The sequence below is a fragment of the Saccostrea cucullata genome, unplaced genomic scaffold (genome assembly GCF_032062105.1).
Source record: "Saccostrea cucullata isolate Sc308-1 unplaced genomic scaffold, CSIRO_AGI_Scuc_v1 ctg104, whole genome shotgun sequence".
In the NCBI taxonomy this organism is placed as follows: domain Eukaryota; kingdom Metazoa; phylum Mollusca; class Bivalvia; order Ostreida; family Ostreidae; genus Saccostrea; species Saccostrea cuccullata.
Genome location: NW_026931089.1, coordinates 100,001 through 121,045, shown reverse-complemented (window position 1 = coordinate 121,045; position 21,045 = coordinate 100,001). Strand labels below are relative to the sequence as shown.

The 21,045-nt window shown below is 34.7% G+C and overlaps 4 protein-coding genes across 5 annotated transcripts in view; 2 read left to right on the top strand and 2 right to left on the bottom strand.

Moving 5' to 3' along the window:
* Positions 1 to 880: 880 nt before the first annotated feature.
* On the bottom strand, positions 881 to 10,316 carry LOC134231362 (uncharacterized). The gene is made up of 4 exons (XM_062713321.1): positions 10,192 to 10,316; positions 9,339 to 9,848; positions 8,935 to 9,003; positions 881 to 1,659 (listed from the first exon to the last, which is right to left on the bottom strand). Exons 1-4 carry the CDS (start codon positions 10,246 to 10,248, stop codon positions 1,570 to 1,572), a joined length of 726 nt encoding a protein of 241 aa, XP_062569305.1. The 5' UTR covers positions 10,249 to 10,316; the 3' UTR covers positions 881 to 1,569.
* A 677-nt stretch (positions 10,317 to 10,993) lies between these two features.
* On the top strand, positions 10,994 to 13,241 carry LOC134231360 (meiotic recombination protein SPO11-like). Of its 2 annotated transcripts, none has more exons than XM_062713315.1 (2): positions 10,994 to 11,049; positions 12,060 to 13,241. In XM_062713315.1, exon 2 carries the CDS (start codon positions 12,060 to 12,062, stop codon positions 13,143 to 13,145), a length of 1,086 nt encoding a protein of 361 aa, XP_062569299.1. In that variant the 5' UTR covers positions 10,994 to 11,049; the 3' UTR covers positions 13,146 to 13,241. The 2 variants fall into 2 exon arrangements, with proteins under 2 accessions (XP_062569299.1, XP_062569297.1); XM_062713313.1 differs by having other exon boundaries at positions 11,025 to 11,086.
* Positions 13,242 to 15,086: 1,845 nt separating this feature from the next.
* Positions 15,087 to 19,165, bottom strand: LOC134231358 (kelch-like protein 26). The gene is made up of 2 exons (XM_062713311.1): positions 19,041 to 19,165; positions 15,087 to 17,071 (listed from the first exon to the last, which is right to left on the bottom strand). Exon 2 carries the CDS (start codon positions 17,061 to 17,063, stop codon positions 15,270 to 15,272), a length of 1,794 nt encoding a protein of 597 aa, XP_062569295.1. The 5' UTR covers positions 17,064 to 17,071; positions 19,041 to 19,165; the 3' UTR covers positions 15,087 to 15,269.
* Positions 19,166 to 19,923: 758 nt separating this feature from the next.
* The window catches only part of LOC134231363 (copine-3-like), a 10,344-nt gene continuing 9,222 nt past the window's right edge, over positions 19,924 to 21,045 (top strand). The window contains exons 1-2 of the mRNA XM_062713322.1: positions 19,924 to 20,002; positions 20,878 to 21,036. Coding sequence (XP_062569306.1) covers positions 20,899 to 21,036 — 138 coding nt within the window. The 5' untranslated portion in view covers positions 19,924 to 20,002; positions 20,878 to 20,898. The remainder of the gene's footprint in view (positions 20,003 to 20,877; positions 21,037 to 21,045) is intronic.

Genomic DNA, 21,045 nt, shown 5'->3' with positions numbered 1-21,045 from the left:
TTAGCTCATTTTTGTGAATTTGGCGTGCCATAGTTATTCCTTAAATTCTAGTACATGTACATGTAATACACATGTATATAATTTTGCGTTATAACTAGAAAAGTAAGCTTTTGTTCCCGAAAGTTTCGTGGTATAACGCGAAATTAACGCGTTCATTTGCAAAAGCTTCCTTTTATAACGCGAAAAATATACTGTATTCATTTTTTTTAATTTCTTAACCAACGAAAATGAGCTGAATCGGTTTTGGTACACTGAAACCCAGTATGGGATCCACTGTCCCCATTTATCCACGCCCATCGTTTGGGCTGCTGGTGACGATCTTAAGCATTTTTTTTTAAATCTAGATATTTAGTCATTAGAGAAGCAAACACATTTTTATTCCCCTTGCTTGAAAAGTGGGAGGGTATATAGTAATCGGGATATCTGTCCGTTCGTCTGTTACTCTTTGGGGTACCCATCTCTTATCCGCAACTCCTCTCATACCATTGAATGAAATTTGATGAAACTTTCACAGAATCTTTATTTCATATCACCATTGTGCACCTCCTATTTTACTTTTTGATCTTATACATATTTTGGGTTTTCCATAGCAAATCATGATTATATTTATATTATATTCATATGGGAGGCGAGAGGTATTATTTAGTGCGCTCATTGCTCACAGTACGATAGTATACTTCTAGTTTGTTTTTTATTTTAAATCTAAAAAATACTTGTGTCTAGCCGTTTTCTATGTGTATCATAGGAAAAAGTGCCGACTGAAAATTCATTGTCCAGCTGACCTTGCCTATAATAATGGCACGGATGTTAATATTACCTTTCCTAAATAGAAATCACAAAGTGGTTTAATTCGAATAAATATAGAACATACAATACACAATTAAAGAAAACGACAAAAGGTTATTTTATTATATAAATCAAATGTTTACAAGTAATTAAAGCATACATATATGCAAGAGGTAAACTGGCCTAAATATCAAACATCATGTCTTTGATTTGCCAATGAAGAAAAAAATCTATCTCAATGAGGCGAAGATGTTAAGATAAAAGAACGTGACTTTATATGTCTGAACTTAGTTTTAAAAAGGCTTATTTAGAGAATGGAGCGCATATAGACCGACAGCTGAATAAAGTACTCGTGTCTGGGTAATAACCGTAATTATCATGACTCACAGGCGCAGAGAGAGTATTTTGTCCATGCAATATTTTATATCATGATGCACCTCTCGATCTCATACAAAAACTGTTGTATACTAGTATTTTCCTCTGGCGTCACTGGCATACTGTTTTATTTTGCAGCGTCTATTTAGGTAACTTGCCCTCAACTGGTAATTCAATACAAAGTATTATGTCCACAATAAGAGCTTGTCAGACATGCAAGATTAATAAAAATGACATGATTAGGCTGTCGTCCTCATGCTTTAAACACGACAAAATTGGTAAAACATGCATGATATGAATCAAAAATTAAAAACAGTGACCCATAAATAGGTCTAAGAGATCATATCACTGACTCGTCTGAGTCAAAATTGTCTATCACAGTCTTTGAACACTCGAGGAACCTCCTCTCTAGAAACTGAACTTGCTGTAGTTTGGCTCATGGTATTCTAGCTCCCACTTGCACTCATGGCTGAATGCCACTCCCTCTGACCAGTCCAACTGAAAAGAAAAAAAAATCTTTGTTATTTTAAACATCATGACATGAGGGTCGGTTAATATAGTGCTCAACTGCTTATCAACAATCAGAGAAATTCGCCATGTCTGTTTCCATTATTGTAACCGTGTGTCATGTTGTAAATTTTGAATTTACCGGGTGGCAGTAAATACAAAATTTACAACATGCGTTGTATTGTTGTAAATTTGTTTACCAATTTCATAATTATCCCCCCCCCGAAATATTTGAAGTGTTTGAAACTTTTACTATTATATAGAGAATAATACATACTCTTTTCCATATCGCATCCTGTATCAGCCCGAGACACTAATATGAGCCAGAGGGCCGAAGGCCCGAGAGCTGATACTAGTATTGGTCGAGGGCTGATACGGGATGTGATGTGGAAAAGGGTATTATTATTATATTTATTACATACTTAGTAATAAAATACAGAACACATTAAATTGAGGAGAAAATAAATAAATAATCATGCACGGACTTCTTAAGATGTACACAGTCTATTGTCTCATACACTTTCGGTTTGTTTCTGCATGTACTTCTATTTCAAATGTCCCCAATCCGTAATTTTAAAATAATCGATTATTTATCACTATCAGTTAGATTATCATTACATTCAAAAAGTTAAAATTAAGAGAAAAGTGTAAGCCCCAAAATATGTGTATGATCACAAGTACTGTTTTTTGAGATTTAATTTACTAATGGTGTGATATTGATCCGTATCAGCCCTGCAGGGCTGATAACCTACATCGGCCCTGTAAATCCATATCAGCCGTGCAGGGCTGATATGGCTATTGTGACGTCAGCCATATCGCATATGCAAAAATCTGTATTTATTACTAAGTATGTGATAAATTTCTTTATTACCGGCCGCCAGGAGGCGGTCGGTTATATGATATGAAAGTTTGAAGTCGCTGTGCGTTTCTGCGGAGTTAAAACAATTTAAATAAAAATATATAACATTAATATAATAGTATATTAAAAAGAGCGTCTAAATGTTTAACAAGAACGCACAATAAACATATAAAAAAATTAACTTTTTTTTTTATAAAGAATGAGGTAAATATTTCATCCAATCCTGATTGAGAAACTTTGACATGTTTGATGTGCGGAGAAAATTTAGGACATGTGTTGGGCATAGTCTAAAGCAAAGACCGCGTTATGTACATTGCACAAGTTTACTTTCTCTATTTAAACAGGATTTGTTGTACGTTTTTATTTTAAAATGACGTGTACACACGTACATATATTAACATTTTCAAAAATATGGTTAAATGTTAGTTCATCAAAAGACCTTGCAGGCTACAGAATATTACAAAATGTGGCCATTAGCAGACGAGGATAATGCACGTTTTACAATGTGCCAAGAATTTTCCCGCTACAACTCAAAGAAACTGAAAGAGATAGTCTGGTCCTGATTTTTAAAAAGAAGGCTAGAAACAACTTCTAAGGGCAAATAATTATTATTTAGTCAAGCATAGTTTTTTAACCTATTTCGAGTATGCTGAATCCGAAAAAATATGCTGGCCTTCATGAAAATGGCGTTAAAGAGGTCAAAATGGCGATTCAAAATGGCGGACATCCAAATTTTCTAATTTTCTCTTAATGTCGTTCAAAATGGAGAAGTAATGAGTGAATATCTAACTGAGTGTAATAAAACTATAAAAAGGATAATAGAATGCTAACATTATTAGTTTAACTCAGAAAATTTAGTCGTTTCTACACTTAATTCGAATTTTCTCAGATTTATTAGTCTATTGTTTCTATATTCTTCTTTGTTCAGGATTTTACATTTGCAAATATCCATACACTGCAGATTTGCATTTTTTCCTTTGCATCTTAATATTCTACAATTGAATGATGGTGCAGCTGTAAGTTAAAAGTCAAAATGGCGATGCAAAATGGCGGATATTCATTTCTTGTTTTCAATTGTTTCTTATTATCGTTTACGTATAGGAGAAACGATTTGTGAAAATCTTACTGAGCGTAGTACATTTAAGTAAAATAACAATATAACACTAATATGATCACTTTAGTTCGGAAAAATTAGTCGTTTAAATTTGAAATGTGTTAATTAGCTCAAATTGGCAATTCAGATGACGTCATATTCACTCGAATTTCGTAAAATACCCAAACTGCTTAATTCTGATTCGTTTTGCAGGAAATAAATAACAGTTTTTTTTATTTATGAAATAATGTTTAAATATGCAATGAAAGTTGGAGGATATTTTTTAATGACTTAGAATTTTTATAACATGGATTTTTGTTTAATATACTTCTATTATTAAGATAAAGACAATTCCAAAGACATTTTTACCTATTACCTTTCTCACCATGCTTCTTCATATAAAAAGTTAATAATATCATAGAGTAATTGCTGTTTTGAGGACAATATGAAAATTAAGCTACCCCAAGAGCAGTATTCCCCGAGCATTAAGGCGAGTGAACATTGTAGTTTGAGGGTTGCTAAATCATATCAATTGTTGGAAATTCTTGATCTATGTTTAGTCCAGTGTAGAAAAAATTGAAAATGTTTATGTTCATGTGGAAGGTCTAGTGCAACATAACTTAGTATGATTTTTAAAATGATGGACCACGACCATTTAGAGGGCTAGTACATGTAATTGTTACATCATATAAATCTGAACATATTATAATATCCAAATATAAACATTTGTTAAGAATTATCAGTATAATATACGTAAACCATAAATTTTCTTGATTGTCCAGCTCTGATTCTGTATCCTTGCATTTGCATTTTGTTATTCTCGGTCAAAAATTCAACTGCATTCTCAAATATTTCATAATGTGAACGGATAATATTGTATTGAACAGTGTATATAAATTAAAAAAAATTGAAATTTACAAAATCTGAAAGAAGAAAATGTTTGAGTTCAATTGACCCCCCTCGATTCGTAATACAACCTTACACTATCCTAACAAAAAAGTGTTTATCAAGTTGCCTTGTACATGTAAATCTCTTGGAGTGTTCAAGGAAATTTTGTTGTCAAGAGAAGTGTTCACTAGATCGAAGTCAAGAATGGCTTAGGCCTATTGGTACGAAAGCTTGTACGTGATAGGAATCACGAGGAATCTACAGGCGCTCTTAAATTGCATAATTATACAACTTTTCTCACCAAAATATGCACACAATGTGATTCCAGATGGTAAAGTTTGAGAATTTTTTTGGTAATAGAATAACTTTCTACCCTAAAAGACAACAGATCTATACACGGTCACAAAATAAATAGTTACATGTCTTGAACATCAGAGATTTGATTTTTATCCCCTTCTTGAAAAGCGGGAGGGTATAGAGTAATCGATATGTCCGTCTGTCCGTCTGTTACGCTTTGGGGTACCCATCTTTTATCCGCAACTCCTCTCATACCACTGAATGAAATTTGATGAAACTTTCACAGAATTTTTATTACATATTGCCATTGTGCACCTCCTATTTTACCTTTTGATCCGACACATATTTTGGGTTTCCCATAGCAAAACATGAACACTGTCATTATATTCATATGGGAAGCGGGGGCATCATTTAGTGAGCTAATTGCTTACAGTACCTCTAGTTCATTTTGCATAAGGTTTTGGAAAACAAAATATACTGTTAACATTTGAACATAAATGTTTGTTCCTTGAGTGTTGATTGATTGATTGTATATTGTTTAACGCCAATTCGGCAATTTTTCAGCCATGTTTCGGCGGACTATCAGTTTAAACTAGAGGTACTGTGAGCAATGAGCTCACTAAATGATACCCCCCGCCTCCCATAATGTCGATGTGTTGCTTCATATTGTTTTACGGTAATGTGTAAAGAGGAATAACTCGTCCTATCAAATATTATCCAGAAGCTTCTGTTATGTGACGTCATAGGTAAACAAAAAATAGCAATGTCCATATTTTGCTCTGGGAAACCTAAAATACGTGTTGAATAAAAAAGTAAAATAGGAGGTGCACAATGGCAATATGTGATAAAGATGCTGTGAAAGTTTCATTAAATTTCACTCAGTAGTATAAGAGGAGTTGCGGATAAGAGAAAAAGCGTAACAGACGGACGGACGGACGGACGTACAGACGGACGGACGGACAGACAGACGGACGGACGGAAATCCCGATCACTATATACCCTCCCGCTTTTCAAGCGGGGGGTATAATAATCGGTTTTTGAAGGATTTTGGTTTCTCTCGCGGCCTCCAGTGAGCTTACTCTTTTTCGAACTCCAGAGAAATGACCTTTTACGTGCCAAGGGGGTTTTCATCCTTGACACAGGGCACCTTTTTACTTGGGTGTAGAAAATACCAAAATTCCGAAGACAGACAAACATATAGCAAATAAAGGTGGAATAGAAGATGTTAGGGGATAATACTAAGTTCTTTTAAGTTCTAATTTCAAAAGCTAGTACAGTATTCTATGAAATCGGACAAGAATTTCTTCAGTTATATTTGATGGTGTGCTGAGGGATGTTGAAGTAGAAGTGCGATTCAGGAATGATTTTAGGTGGATGGGGGCTCAAAGGCTTTGGAACACGGTCAGATACGAGGGGGAAAATTTTAAGTCGAGTTTGTTTTAACTATTTCCAGAAAAAAATGAATCTTTTCTAGTATTTTTTGTTTGTTCATATTCAATGGACTAATAAACTTTATAATATACTATATATATACTATATATATAAGAAAACAAACTGTAATTTATTTTATGCAAAACAACTCGGAATTAAGCAGTTTAAGTATTTTACAAAATTCGAGTGAATATGACGTCATTTTGAATCGCCATTTTGAGCTAATTAACACATTTCAAATTTAAACGACTAAATTTTCCGAACTAAGGTGATAATATTAGTGTTCTTTTGGCATTTCACATAGTTGTACTACGCTCGGTAAGATATTCACAAATCCTTTCTCCTATGTAAACGACATTAAGAAAAAAATTGAAAAAAAATGAATATCCGCCATTTTGAATCGCCATTTTGACTTTTAACTTACAGCTCCATCACCATTCAATTGTAGAATAGGGAGATACAGCGGAAAAAATACAAATCTGCAGTGTATGGATATTTGTAAATGTAAAATCCTGAACAAAGCAGGATATTGAAACAATAGACAAATAAATCAGAGAAAATTCGAATTAAGTGTAGAAACGACTAAATTTTCTGAGTTAAACTAATAATGTTAGCATTCTATTATCCTTTTTATAGTTTTTTTACACTCAGTAAGATATTCACTTATTACTTCTCCATTTTGAACGACATTAAGAGAAAATTAGAAAATTTGGATGTCCGCCATTTTGAATCGCCATTTTGACCTCTTTAACGCCATTTTCATGAAGGCCAGCATATTTTTTCGGATTCAGCATACTCGAAATAGGTTAAAAAACTATGCTGGACTAAATAATAATTATTTGCCGTTAGAAGTATTTTTTTCTGTAAATCGGACCAGACTAAGAAGGTCTAGAGGGAGTATCATGTTGTAAATTTTGAATTTACTGGTTGGAGGTAAATGCAAAATTTACAACATGATAACTTTATTCACCTATTCATGCATTCACCTCCCACTAGTAAATTCAAATTTTACAAACATGATAGGAGTATAGTTTTTACCTGTAAGAGAGAGCAAGGAGCCCCACATATTTGCTGCGTTTTTATACAATTAAAACTACACTTCATATCTAGTTGTAGATTACATTAAACTTTAGTTTTAAACTTTTAATATAAATGCCTCTTAATTATACAGGCCCACCGTTTGTTGACGCAGAGGGCCAGGGGTACTTTGCTTATACATGTAATTCTGAACATGCATTATATAATTAAGAAAATCATGCAATGTCGTGCACAAGCGTTTAATGTCACGGATATATATTAACAGATAAATATAAGATATTTTAAAAACAGATCACCATTTCAGTCTTTAGTTGCTTCATAAAAGGAACAATTATTTGGTTTGCGGCCGATTTTTGACGCTTGCGTCAATATATGTTTCTTGTTACATACTTAGTAATAAATACAGGTTTTTTGCATATGCGATATGGCTGATTTCACAATAGCCGTATCAGCCCTGCAGGGCTGATATGGATTTGCGGGGCTGATAACCTATATCAGCCCTGCAAATCCATATCAGCCCTCCAGGGTTGATACGGCTATTGTGACGTCAATATCACACTCCAGTAAATTAAACCACAAAAACAGTACTTGTGATCATACACAATTTTTGGTTGGTTCATATTCTCTTTATTTTAACTTTTTGAAAATAAGGTTAATTTTAATTTACAAATACAATAGATTACGTTCAATTTACGGTTTGGAGACACTTGAAATAGAAGTACAGAAACAAACCTAAACTTTATAAGGCAAAAGACTGTGTACATTTTAAGAAGTCCGTGCATGATTATTTACTTATTTTCTTCTCAACTTAATGTGTTCTGTATTTTATTACTAAGTATGTAATAAATATAATAAAACATACCCTTTTCCACATCACATCCTGTATCAGCCCTCGACCAATATCAGCCCTCGGGCCTTCGGCCCTCTGGCTGATATTGGTGTCTCGGGCTGATACAGGATGTGATATGGAAAAGGGTATGTATTATTCTCTATTTATTTGCATATGCGGTATGGCTGACGTCACAATACTAGTAGCCGTATCAGCCCTGCAGGGCTGATATGGATTTGCAGGGCTGATATAGGTTATCAGCCCTGCAGGGCTGATACGGATCAATATCACACCCTTAGTGAATTAAACCACAAAAACATTACTTGTTATCATACACAATTTTTGGTGGGTTCATATTCTCTTAATTTTAACTTTTTGAAAATAAGGTTAATCTTAATTTACAAATACCCCATGTAACAGTAATAGATTATTTTCAAATTACGGATCGAGTGCATTGAAATAGATGTAGAAACAAACCCAAATCGTATGAGACAATAGACCACGTACATGTCTGTAAGAAGTCCATGCATTAATATTTACTTACTTTTTTCTCAATTCAATGTGTTCTGTATTTTATTACTAAGTATGTAATAAATATAATAAAACATACTCTTTTCCACATCACATCCTGTATCAGTCCTCGACCAATATCAGCCAGAAGGCCGAAGGCTCGAGAGCTGATATTGGTCGAGGGCTGATACAGGATGTGATCTAGAAAAGGGAATTTATTATTCTCTATATAAATTCATGTAAAGACCCCAAAGTTACTTCTTGATTAAAATTTTCGAAAAATTATTCCTTGATGAATTGATAATGAAGACATATATATACCGTGTGAGAGGGGAATTCCAGCTGCTGATCATGAGCCTTTCCGTGAGCAACATCCATGGTCGCATAATACTGAAAGGAAAAAATAATGGTTGTAATTAATCATTAGTTAATTATTAAAACGACAGTTTAAGAAATATTTCTGGTATACTTTCAAAATATTTCTAATCTGTTAGGTAAACATTTTACTGGACTTATGACAAAGTAGTTGGTCTGCACAAGTCTTACCCAGTTCTCAATCCTTTCCTTCATTTTATCAGGAAAAGACTTGGACTGTTGCTAATAAAGATGAGAAGAGAGAGGATAGAAAATAGAAGTGAATACAAATATAATACCGAGAGAGAGAGAGAGAGATTTTGTGTGTGTGAGAGAGAGAGAGAGAGAGAGAGAGAGAGAGATGGACTTACCAAACAGTTGGAGTTGTCTCCGTGATGAAGAAAATGGTCAGTATCCTGTTGCACTGTGCAGTACATTTGTCCGTCTGAATTGGAAGATTCTGGAGCCATGGATATGTACACCGGGTTTTGCAGGCCCACGAGGTACAAGGAAGAGCCATCCATTACAACATCGTAAGGCGGGTCGTTTGGAGACAGTTCTGATAGAGCATACACACTGCTCAAGTCATTGAATTCTCCCAGAAAGTCAATGTGTGAGAGAGTGTCTGCGCAAAAAGTGTCAGCAGCAGAGGGTTCCGAAACAGGAACATCACTTATAACAGTTTCTGTGTCACATATTCTCTGGAGATTTGCAATGTCTGCAGTAACTGTTTTGTCCGCAGCCTCACTGTTGCAGTGAAATGTGTTATTTGTAGACACAAACTGTTCATTTTGAGGACTGACTTGGGACGAGGCGATGGACGGATGAGGATGATGTTTCCTCTCGGCCTGCTTTCCCCGTGTGATTTTCCTTCTCTTTACCTACAACATATAGTTTTTTTACTGAAGGCAATCAACAATTCCTAAAAAATGTCTTTTAAAGCTATGTTGACTTGATTTACGATTTTCGGGGAGGGAGGGGGGGGTCTCACTATAAATAACTAAACTGTGTTGACCATAATTTAAATTCACATATTTTAGGTGAGGAAAAGGGAAAAAAGAATTATTTTAAATTATCAATGATGGAGTTTTAGTTTTGCAGGAATTTTTTGCTGTACGGGCCACTGGTTACTGAGTATACATATAGCCAAATTGATTTATTCGATTTACTTTATATTTCGACAACAATTAAAGCAAAAAGAGTATTCATGTAGGTAAATGATACCATAGCATCCAGTTCTGTACAAGAATCTTCCACTGAAAGTCGTCGTTTCATTGTCATTTTTCAGTTTTATCGCAGAGAAAATTTTGCACGTCTGTTCACAACTGAATGGCGCCGTAACTATGACCTGTTGCCACAACGCAACAGCCTCATCCTGGGTCTCCCATAGCAACGCAAAATTTCATTATTTTTTTTTTTCATTTATTTTTGGCAAATCTAATATATCAATGTAGTTTATGCCTAGGATTGTATTTCAACAAATTAAAATTATTTGAAAGTTTTTTTTTCTAAAGAAAAAATATTTTATCATCAAATATTCGCGAGAGTTTAGATTCGAGGCTAATGGAACTATTTGCATGTAATTATTTTAGAAAACTCACCCACCACATTTCCCCGAGAGAAAAAAAATCCTCACTTACCTTACCACAAGATCATAAGAAATTCCAAACACATTCATATCAAATGACGTTAATTTTACCTATAGACATACATTACGTCACAATTGGTGTTGATTAATGCGCGCCAAAAGTTGTAAGCTTTTCCCTGGAAATATGTTGGCAAAATTTCCTTTGACAATTTTCTTCAATGATTTCTTCAACAAGAGAGGAGAAAATTAGAGACATTACACAAGTTAACGGTTCATATATACCCATCCCAAATCCTTTAATCTTTATAGGTGCTCTAGGTACAACTGGCATACATGTATCTATGCTGGCACATTTCTCTCATATAGCTCACAACTTACTTTTCCGGATTTTCTATAAGCTCACAGTTTATTCTGTATATTACATTGTTCAGTGGACTATCCGGTGTGTAAAATTATTTTTTTGAGCAGACGACTTCAAAGTTGATTGATGCAGGGTAAGGATGTGACCGTTGGGGCTATAATTCATACATTGTATGAAGACTAAAAAATATGTGATTTATGTAATCTGTATATCCCACTACGCTACGGGCAGCCCATAGGCACTTCCCATGTCAAAAAAAAAAACAAAAAAAACTTACTATATCATAAACATAACTTTGTTATGTTTATACTATATATATATTTCCATTTTTATTTTTTTTTCTCTGTGATAACTCTTTGAAAGTTACCGATGTTGATTTCTTGATAATTCTACCGGAATGTATATTATTAGGCAGGTCGATAGGTCAGGAGCTAAGGCTAATACGCATACAAATCTCGTGCGCATCTGTCTCTGTGTCTGACACTAAGGAGGCCAAATATGCATGTAAATCTCGTGCGGCTGCCTTTGTGTTTGACGTCAGTGGGCAAGGACTATTGAACTTAGCATGGGAGTCCTCGTGTAATTTAAATCTATGTCTACATTTTTAAAGTCTAAATCTACAATTTTATTTCCCAATGAAATGGAAATATAAGGAATCACTGTCTGGTTAGTATAGTATGCCAGGGACATCAACGATAGTGGGAAACATGGGATAATTTATGCATAACGGGCTTCGCCCGTTATGCAAATTATCCCATGCTTCCCGCTATCGTTGATACCCTGGCATACTATACTAACTAGACAGTGATTCCTTAAATGTAATTAGTATCTTTTGAAAATAATTTATATGAAGTACCTAAGGGGCAAAAAGTAGCGTAGCTAGCTTACAGATCTTTACGCCATGGAGACCACAGTATTTAAATTAAAACTCTTCGAAAATGAAATAAAACGGAAAGGGCTAATTCAGGAATTTTTCCGGAGGGGGATAGAATTCCGAAAAAAGAAATCATTTGTCAATTGATCTATAGAATTATGTAGAGTATGTGAATTCGGAAATGATTACATTACTTAATCCCGTGCTTTGCCATATATGCTCTTGGAATGCTTGTTAAAAATGCCATATATAGTTTACACTTTTTTCAGATGGCATCACACGATTTTGAAACTGACGATAATTCAATCCTATCTCGAATTGATGATGTTATGTTGTCCGTCATTCAGCAAATCAGCGACAACAAGCCACCAGTTCTGAGTCATTTTAACAGAGGAACCTGGCAAAACATTTCATATGAAAAAAATGTAGGTCTCTATGTCAACGATGCCATGAAGATGACTTCAGTTCGCTTTGATTCCAGGCTATCCCTAAAGAAATTTACATTGATGATAAAACTTTTGTCGATGGTGTATGGTCTAATTCAGACAGACAGATTTTGTACCAAGCGTGATTTGTATTACCAAGACACCACCTTGTTTGGAAACCAAGGATCATTAGACGAGGCGTTAGAAAATATCTCCTGCATGCTCCAAGTACCAAGATGGCGTCTACACGTGCTGGCTACCTCAAAAGGATGCATTGCAGGAAATTTGTCCTTTTATGATGTTGATGGTAACTACGTAGACTGTAGCAAGACCATGTCAGGGATCCAAGTTCCTAGTCATATTACAGGTATGCAGCATATTCAGACGGATGCGGATTTTATTTTAGTCGTAGAAAAGGATGCGATTTTCCAACGTTTATTAAGCGAGGGATTTTGTGAATTGATGCGTCCTTGCATCATTGTAACAGGAAAAGGTTTTCCCGACATGAACACTAGAATGCTTTTAAACAGACTGTGGAGAGAGTTTTCTCCGAGATTTTTTGTTCTTGTGGATGCAGACCCTTATGGAATAGAGATTATGTCCATTTACAAATTTGGATCCCGCTCTTTGTCCTTCGAGGCCCCCATGTTGACCGTGCCTGATCTGGAATGGCTGGGAGTTTTACCAAGTGACATTCAACGTCTGCGACTGAAGGAAGATAGTCTTATAGAGTTAAAGCCCTCAGACAAAAGTAAAATAAGTGACATTTTAGCACGACCGTATGTTTCTGAATCGCAGCTTCTGTACAAGGAACTGAATGTTTTGTTGGAACTTGGCAAAAAGGCTGAAATTGAGAGTCTTGATTCCATATCATCGTCTTTCCTTGTAAATGTTTATCTTCCAACCAAACTGAGACATTGTTCCCAGTAGCAGAGATATAGAATTTTGTCAAGTATATGTATTATGTGAATTTGTTAAATTAACCGAGTTCAAATCAAAATAAATTTTTACAAGTGAAAGCATCAATATTTCATTTTGAATTACTCTTTGATCATCCTTTTCACATTGTGCATTGTTTTTACATTTAATACGGTATGTTCATGGTTCGTATAGCTCACCTGAGTTAAGGTTTGCTTCTTTTCTCATTGAAAAATATCCAACATCTTAACTTTGTGTGCGACTGTGCCTGTGCTTGGACGTTTTTGTGAGTAAAAATTTAGTGACAAGCAAATTTTTATATTGTACTATTCATACTGTAGTTCACTCCTTAGTTAAACTACATTTTTAAAATCTAAATGTACAGTTTATTATACCCCGCGCAACAAGTTGCGTGAGGTATTTAAAAATGTTTTTGACCCGTCCGTCAGTCAGTCTTTTTTTTTTTTGTCAGCGCAACTCTTCATAAACCGCTGCACAGAATTTCACCAAACTTTGCAGATATTTAGGGCAAAACGTGTAGATGTGCATATTACCAGGAAATTCCGATTCCTTTATTTTTTCCGGGAATTTCCGTACTTTTCAACTAAGATTTTTGGCTATATCTTGAATATAGAGATGAACAGTTTGCCAGCGCAACTCCTCATAAACCGCTGCACAGAATTTCATCAAACTTTGCAGATATTTAGGACCCAATGTATAGATGTGCATATTACCAGGAAATTCTGATTCTTTTTTTTTCCGGGAATTTCAGCACTTCGACTTTTGGGGGAGCATGGGGTATGTGATCTTGCTCACTTTTTCTTTCATTTCACAATGAAATGAAAATATAAGGAATCACCGTCTAGGATGTGAATTATCCCCTGTTTCCAGCTATCATTGATGTTCTGGCTTACTCTACTGACTAGATAGCAACTCCTTAAATAATCATTCTCTCCATAGGTAAAGGTAGACTAAGTACATGTACATAAAACTAACACATGTTCATTTCAGTGCTAAAAGATCACTATGTAAAGTGAAAAGTACAAGTACAGAAAGAATCCAGAGAGAGAGACAGAGACTATTTTGTAAGATCATGATGTTGACTAAGGGTGGGAAAAAATCCCTGTAATGTTTATAGAAAGCTAAGGAAACTCTTGGAAAATAATGTCTGTGACAATTTTAGTGATCTTATTTTGTTTATTTCTATAAAAACAAAAGAATTAAAACTGCAACTTTCAATGCTTAATATACATGTACTAGTATCTGAAAACATTCAATCAGATTTAACACACATTTTATAATAAAAACTAACGAATTTTGTCAATAAATAGAAAACAATCAGAATTCTACAAGCTCATCTATAAATAGTCATACAGAATCATTCTTATTGATATAGATGAAGATAGTCAGGGGAAACCCTGTAAAATTTATTCAAGTCTTGCCATGTGAAACATAGTACTAGTGATGATAAGTACTACATGTAGTCATGTATTGTCTGATATGATCATGATGATTAAAAAAAATTGTAACTACACATACTACTATGCAAGCATAGATGCATAAAAATCATATAAGTATCTTTCATTTTAAATTTTGCTGAATATTGGCCGGTACATTCTTTGCAAATTCTTATAATTTTAAGATACTAGAAAAAAAAAACCATAATCAATGTACAACTCGAGTAAGCAATAATTTTTATGCTTTATGATTTTTATTATTTATTATTCTTGATATTCCTTTCAAAAAAAAAAAACAAACCAATGAACAATAACGAATAAGTGCTACATTGACATAATTAAAAGGATGAACTAATTCAGCAAAATTATTTCAGTCCTAGTCTTGATCATCAAGATGCTTCAACTCTATCGCAAAGATGTAAAGGCAAGCGTTTGAATAATCATGACTATTTTAGTCTTAGAAAGTAGCAATGCATATGTAACAATCCACCCCCCACCCCCCAACACACACAAGTTTTAAAACTATGATACATATAAGTACTTGCACCATCTCTTCCCTGATTGATATATAATAATCACTAGTACACTCTGTTATCTAAGGGATTAATTTACAGCACCTGTAACAGTTTGTATTTTTGTGGCCTTTAGTTTAATAATACTTTTTGCCATTTACTGGTATTCAAATAAAGTGAGGAAGAGTTAAAATAGCACAAGCTTTTCCATTGATTCTTGTAGCAAAGTGTTCTACAATCTCAACTTTGTCTTTTTCTGGGTCATATCTCTGAACATACTCAGACAGGTAATGCTCTCCACCTATCCCTCCAACAATCAAAATTGTATTGTTCAGAACACAGGACCCTGCCTCACGGATGTTAAACTTGGCTTTGCAGACTGTCCACTGATTGGCCCTTGGACAGTATCTTTCAATTTCTGTAATGGGGATAGGAAACCCATACGCATCCTCAATGTTACCTCCAATAACGTAGATCTTGTCCTTCACTTCCATCATGATATGGTTAAGCCTATTCTGCAGCATTGGGGCTCTCTCTTCCCAGGTATCCTCTTCTGGGGTATAAGCAAAGAATTTTTTCCATGTTCCAACAAACACTTGTCCACCAGACACATAGATTTTGCCACTGCACACACACCCAGCATGGCCATAAACATGCCGACTCAATGGCTGCTTCATCTCCCATTCATTGCTCATGATGTCATAGCATTCCACAGTATGCATTACCTTGTTTTCATCCTGCCCAGCAATTGCATAAAGCTTGGTGTCCAATGCCAGCATCACAAAGTCTTTCCTAGGTTCATTCATGGGAGCTAACTCAAACCATGTGTCAAACCTTGGATCGTATCTGAAGCAACGGGCTGTTGCAATGTCTGTGCTACTTCCTGCCCCTTCATACTTTCCTCCACATGTGTACAAAAAGTTATCCACAACAGCTACTGATGGATTGTACAATGGAACTATAGCCTCCTTTAGGTAGCCGCGTTTGGTATTTCTGAAATTGAATGTCTCCAGATTTGAAGCATGGCACATGACTAGAACTGGTGCATCTGATCGGACCTTTGTTCTCTTGTTCTGGAGCAAAGGTTGCTTGCTGACTACAATGTGATAATCTTTGGCTTCAGTAAGCAGACTGCTGCATTCAGGATGCTGCTTCATTATTGGAACCTTACTGACTTTCTCCACAAGTTCTTCTCCTGTCATCAAGGGAAACTTGATATTTTCAATCAGTTCAGACACGAATTGTTCTCTCTCTGCTGGATCATATCGAATCCACTTCAGAACAAGGTTGAACAGTGTGAACTCTGAGGACACACGGAGGCTGTTTTCTGCCAGGAGCTGTGATAACTGTACGTTATTCAGCATTGAATACTGTTCTGATTCTGACAGTTCCTCAAAGTTGTGAAGCATGAATCGTCTAGAAGCTTGACATAAGGGCTCTAAGGAATACAGCTCTGCAATGTTTAGAATGTCAACACAGTTACGCACAGAGATGGAGGCTTCGAGATATGTGCTGCACAGATCCATAGCATCACTGACTTGTAAATGTGTTGCAGCAGATAGAACATCTTCAACATTCTGTGTGTTTAACTTAAGTTCCCCTGTGTATGCAAAGTCTACAATGATCTTCAAACCATTGCCTGAAATTCCTTTCAACTCCACTGTATTCTCGTGGCATTCTTTCATATTACTGGTCAGCATTGCTTGAAAATAATCACTGCATGCCACCATGACAACCTTGTGGACTGCAAAGCTTTCATCGTCTGCTTTCAAAGTGTAGTCACAGAGTAAAGATTTTTGTCGTAGATCATCAAGTCCTTTCACAATTTTTTCAAAATGATTTCCAGCCTTTAGAGACATTTCCATCAAAGGTAAAGTACTGTCTTTTAAATTATTAATAAGTTCAGCATTGTTTTGTTGCTGCACTAATTGTCGCAACATTTTTCTTGGAGACAGTGGCATGGTTTTATCTGTAAATAGAAAGTAACATTTCAAATATTGAATCTTATTCTACCAAGCCACAATTAAAATATTGTTGGTTTGGCATTGCCGACTTAGTCTTAATATATTTGGGTTGGTAGGTAGGGGAAGTATTTTTTTTCAATTTTCGTATGCATGGATCCAAGCACGGCCGCTAGATTCGTCTAGCAAATCGGACAGGACATTGTACCTTGAAATTTCTTTTTCAAACTGGTATAAGTGATTTGTCAGTATATCTTTGCCATTTTAAATTACATCACTGCGGATAGTCATGCCATCATCTTCTGTTAAACCGAGTTTACATTACCGCTTTCAACAGCCATGCTTGGATTTGTGATGATTGATACGCATATTCAACATCACATAGACGCTTTTAAATGAAAACTATTCGATCAATCAAGCTTTTACATGATGATCCTATTTTGTATATTACTCATACGTACAGACACCTAAATCCCGAAAATTATATCGAAAAAAATTACGATCTGTATCAAATGAAAAAAATTCTTCGGACCGCATCAATTTACCTGAGTCGGCCAGCAATGCCAAATAAAGCTAATTTTATTTTTTGGCCCCAGTAGTGCATAATTCATTTTCTAAATCTTCTCTCAAAATCATGAAGTAATAACTATTTCGATTATCTATTATGCAATGCAGTAAAATATTAACTAAATCAGGTTAAAGTTATTATAATCATGATAATACTGTTGAGTTGGTTTTGCTTTCTAAAATTTCTACTCTAAATTTTCTTGATTACAATTAAATATTTTTCATTAATATGCAACAAAATTTATTAAGAATAAACATGATAAAGTTTAGTTTGTGAAAGTAACCAATAAATTTACGTGTCAATCAAACATGTCCTAAAATTCATAGTGCAAGTATTCTCCAAATAATAAAATTTCTAACCATGCTTTTAATATATTTTGGAAGGAAGTGCTCTAGCAATATATTTATGACTTAACACTGAAAATTTTGAAAAATATGACTTGGAACCTGGACCCAAACTTTCTTATCTATAATCTAATAGTTCATAAAGTTATGTCTATAATTATCAACTAGTTACTCCAGACATGTCATTTTGATTTTTCAATGAATTTTGTTTAGCTGTTTAAACAATTTCCCTCAGAGTCAGACTTTGTGCATGTAATAACAACAGGTCCGGCACAATGTCTTGATTAAGCTATATAGCTTGATTTAGCTATATAGCTTTATTAAGCTATTCAGAATAGCTTGATTAAGGTATTTTGTCAGACTTTTTTCTCAAATGTGTTATTTTTTCAACATATGCAAAAAGTCGCACCTAGGTGCAGTGGAAATATTAAACTTTGTACTCTTCTGAATACAATGCATGTAAAAATTACTCACCAAATTGCGTCTCCTTGAGAGACTTTGTACTCAAAGATTTAAAAGTTTTGGGGCTATTGATGAGTGATAACACAGTTATTTCTTGAATGAAATTATAAAGGAGGCCAGTTATGGCCAACAGGATAATTGATTAGTAACTGTTCAGCACAATGAGAAGCAATCATACTTACCTATGCCTCACCGCTCACACAGTTACCCAAACAATGGAAATTCTTATTTTGCTTAAAGTATTCAACAGCAGCAATGTAAGAATTTTCTATGATTTAGGTTGTATTTTTGGTAGTCAATAATACATATATGAATAGTCAAATACTTGCGACTTTTTGTTTATTTCTTTCAAAAAATGTTTTTGTAAAAAACTACATACAAATAGCTTTATCAAGCTATTCTGAGTAGCTTAATAAAGCTACATAGCTTTTTAAAGCTATTTAGCTTAATCAAGAGATTGTGCTGGACCTGAACAAAGGATGTAATCAGGTAATAACCATTGAATGTCAGATGTCAGTGAACCCATTGAAAGTCAAGAGTGACGACACAAAGTAGCTTGACGTGATATATTTACAATGGTTACAAATTTATATATAAACTTACTTGTTGACGATTTCCGTCTCAACGGATATTCCTATTTGTGTAAAAATTGAAAAATATGTCAGTTTCAATGTTTGTTTCTGCCATTAATATTTTTGTTGTAAGTTTTTTCGGATTGTCGCGCCCGACCGGAATACAAGATTTTTCTCCCTGTTCAAAGAGGTATTCATTGGCTTTATCGTAATCATGGTAATAATGTTTTAAGTTATATGTTAATGTATTAATGGATCTTCTCGTTGAAAAAAGTTTTTTTAAGTATACAAATTTCTAAATACACGTTGATCAATGATAAATGTAATTGGGATCGCTAATTCAAAAATACCAAACGTAAACATCCCATCTCATTTTTCTCAGGAGCATCATCACACATATTGTATGTTGAATTTTTGCTATTTAGCATTCTTTTAGTAGCTTGCAAATTACTATCTGTATTGAATTTAAGTGTTCGATATATACTGAGAAATGTGCTTCCGAATGAAACATGAATCATGATGAGGAAACTGGAAACAGAGACATAACTTATTTATGTCTCTGCTGGAAACCATTGGAATGATGTTTTTGTGTTCATACAGTTGTATTTTTTAGAATGAACCATCTGATATTATAATTTAATGGGGAAAATGTGTATAATTTGCTCTGAGTTGCCAAAATTATTCAAGATCCCACTCATCTCAGGAAATTCTTCATGTACCTGTATTTTGAGATGGTCCCTATAAAATACCCCTTTTTATCTGCGTAGAAGTGTATGTTATAAATTGTCATTTAAAAAGTTTTTGTCTTTTATAGATTTTTCACACAGCGTAATTTGATAATAAGCCATGACTATTCTGTTACAAATTTAACTGCGTCTGTTAACTCAGATCTGTTTACATGTAACTTTCTACAGGATGCGTGAGGCAGGTCATATCATAAATGGGGATATGATTTAGAAGGAAGTACATTGAGAAAACTCACAGCCTAAGAGGGTAAATATTTTCCTATATTCATGATATTGGAGGTAATTTAAAATTTTAAATAAGAAGGATGCACATTTTTGGATAGTGTAGTTTGATTACTATATATGCTGTGAATGGCCTATTCATGCATGTACTTTCAAAGTATAACATGTAAATACCCGGTACATGTAAAATATTCATTATACCAAAGTATAAAATGTCTTTTTTTATGCAATGAACTTAAAGAAATAAAATAATGATAAAAAAAGATAGATTTACTCTGACAGGTGTGAAGATCCAAATTTGGGTAGATAAGAATAAGAAAAAAAAATGACTAGACTGAAATAAATTGATCAATTTAAATTCATTTAATAATTATTTTCAAGGCAATATTGACACATGTCTTTCTGTACCAAATGAATGAAAAAGAGGAACAAAGCAAATTGATGTAACATTCTACTATATGCAAAGGGCACAGGGGTATATTAATTTCTAATGCAGTTTTAAAATTAATGCATATCATTTTATTTTAAATCTAAGAAGTCGCCCGTGTGGTGCTGTGGTTAGAGCGTCTGCTCTAGAGTCGCGAAGTAAGGAGTTGATCCTTATGTCGCGGGTTCAAATCCCACTGTGGGACGTGGAGACCGGTCCTTCAGATTAGACCATATAAACCGAGGTCCTGTGTCGCAGTAGGTGCTGACATGAAAAAGACCCATCACTGCTCAGTGGCCCTGAGTGCCGAGTATAGGACAAAATTTGTAGCTCTCCAAGGGCAAGTGGTGGCATCTCCATATGAGCGAAAAATTCTCGAGAGGGATGATAAACAACATACAATCAATCAATCAATCACTTTAATTCAAAGTTAACATAAAAAGGAATACCCCTGGTATATGTGATTATTGTAGATAATTACGCAGTGCTGAATAATGAACCAGGGTGGTCCTGTTTCCAAAGTGGAGTTGAGGGTGGAATGTACAGGACTGAAGAAAAAGGATGACTTCTCCAAATCGGATCCTTGTGCTGTCCTCTACCTGCAGCCCAGGGGAAGTAACTCATGGCAAGAGGTAGAGTAG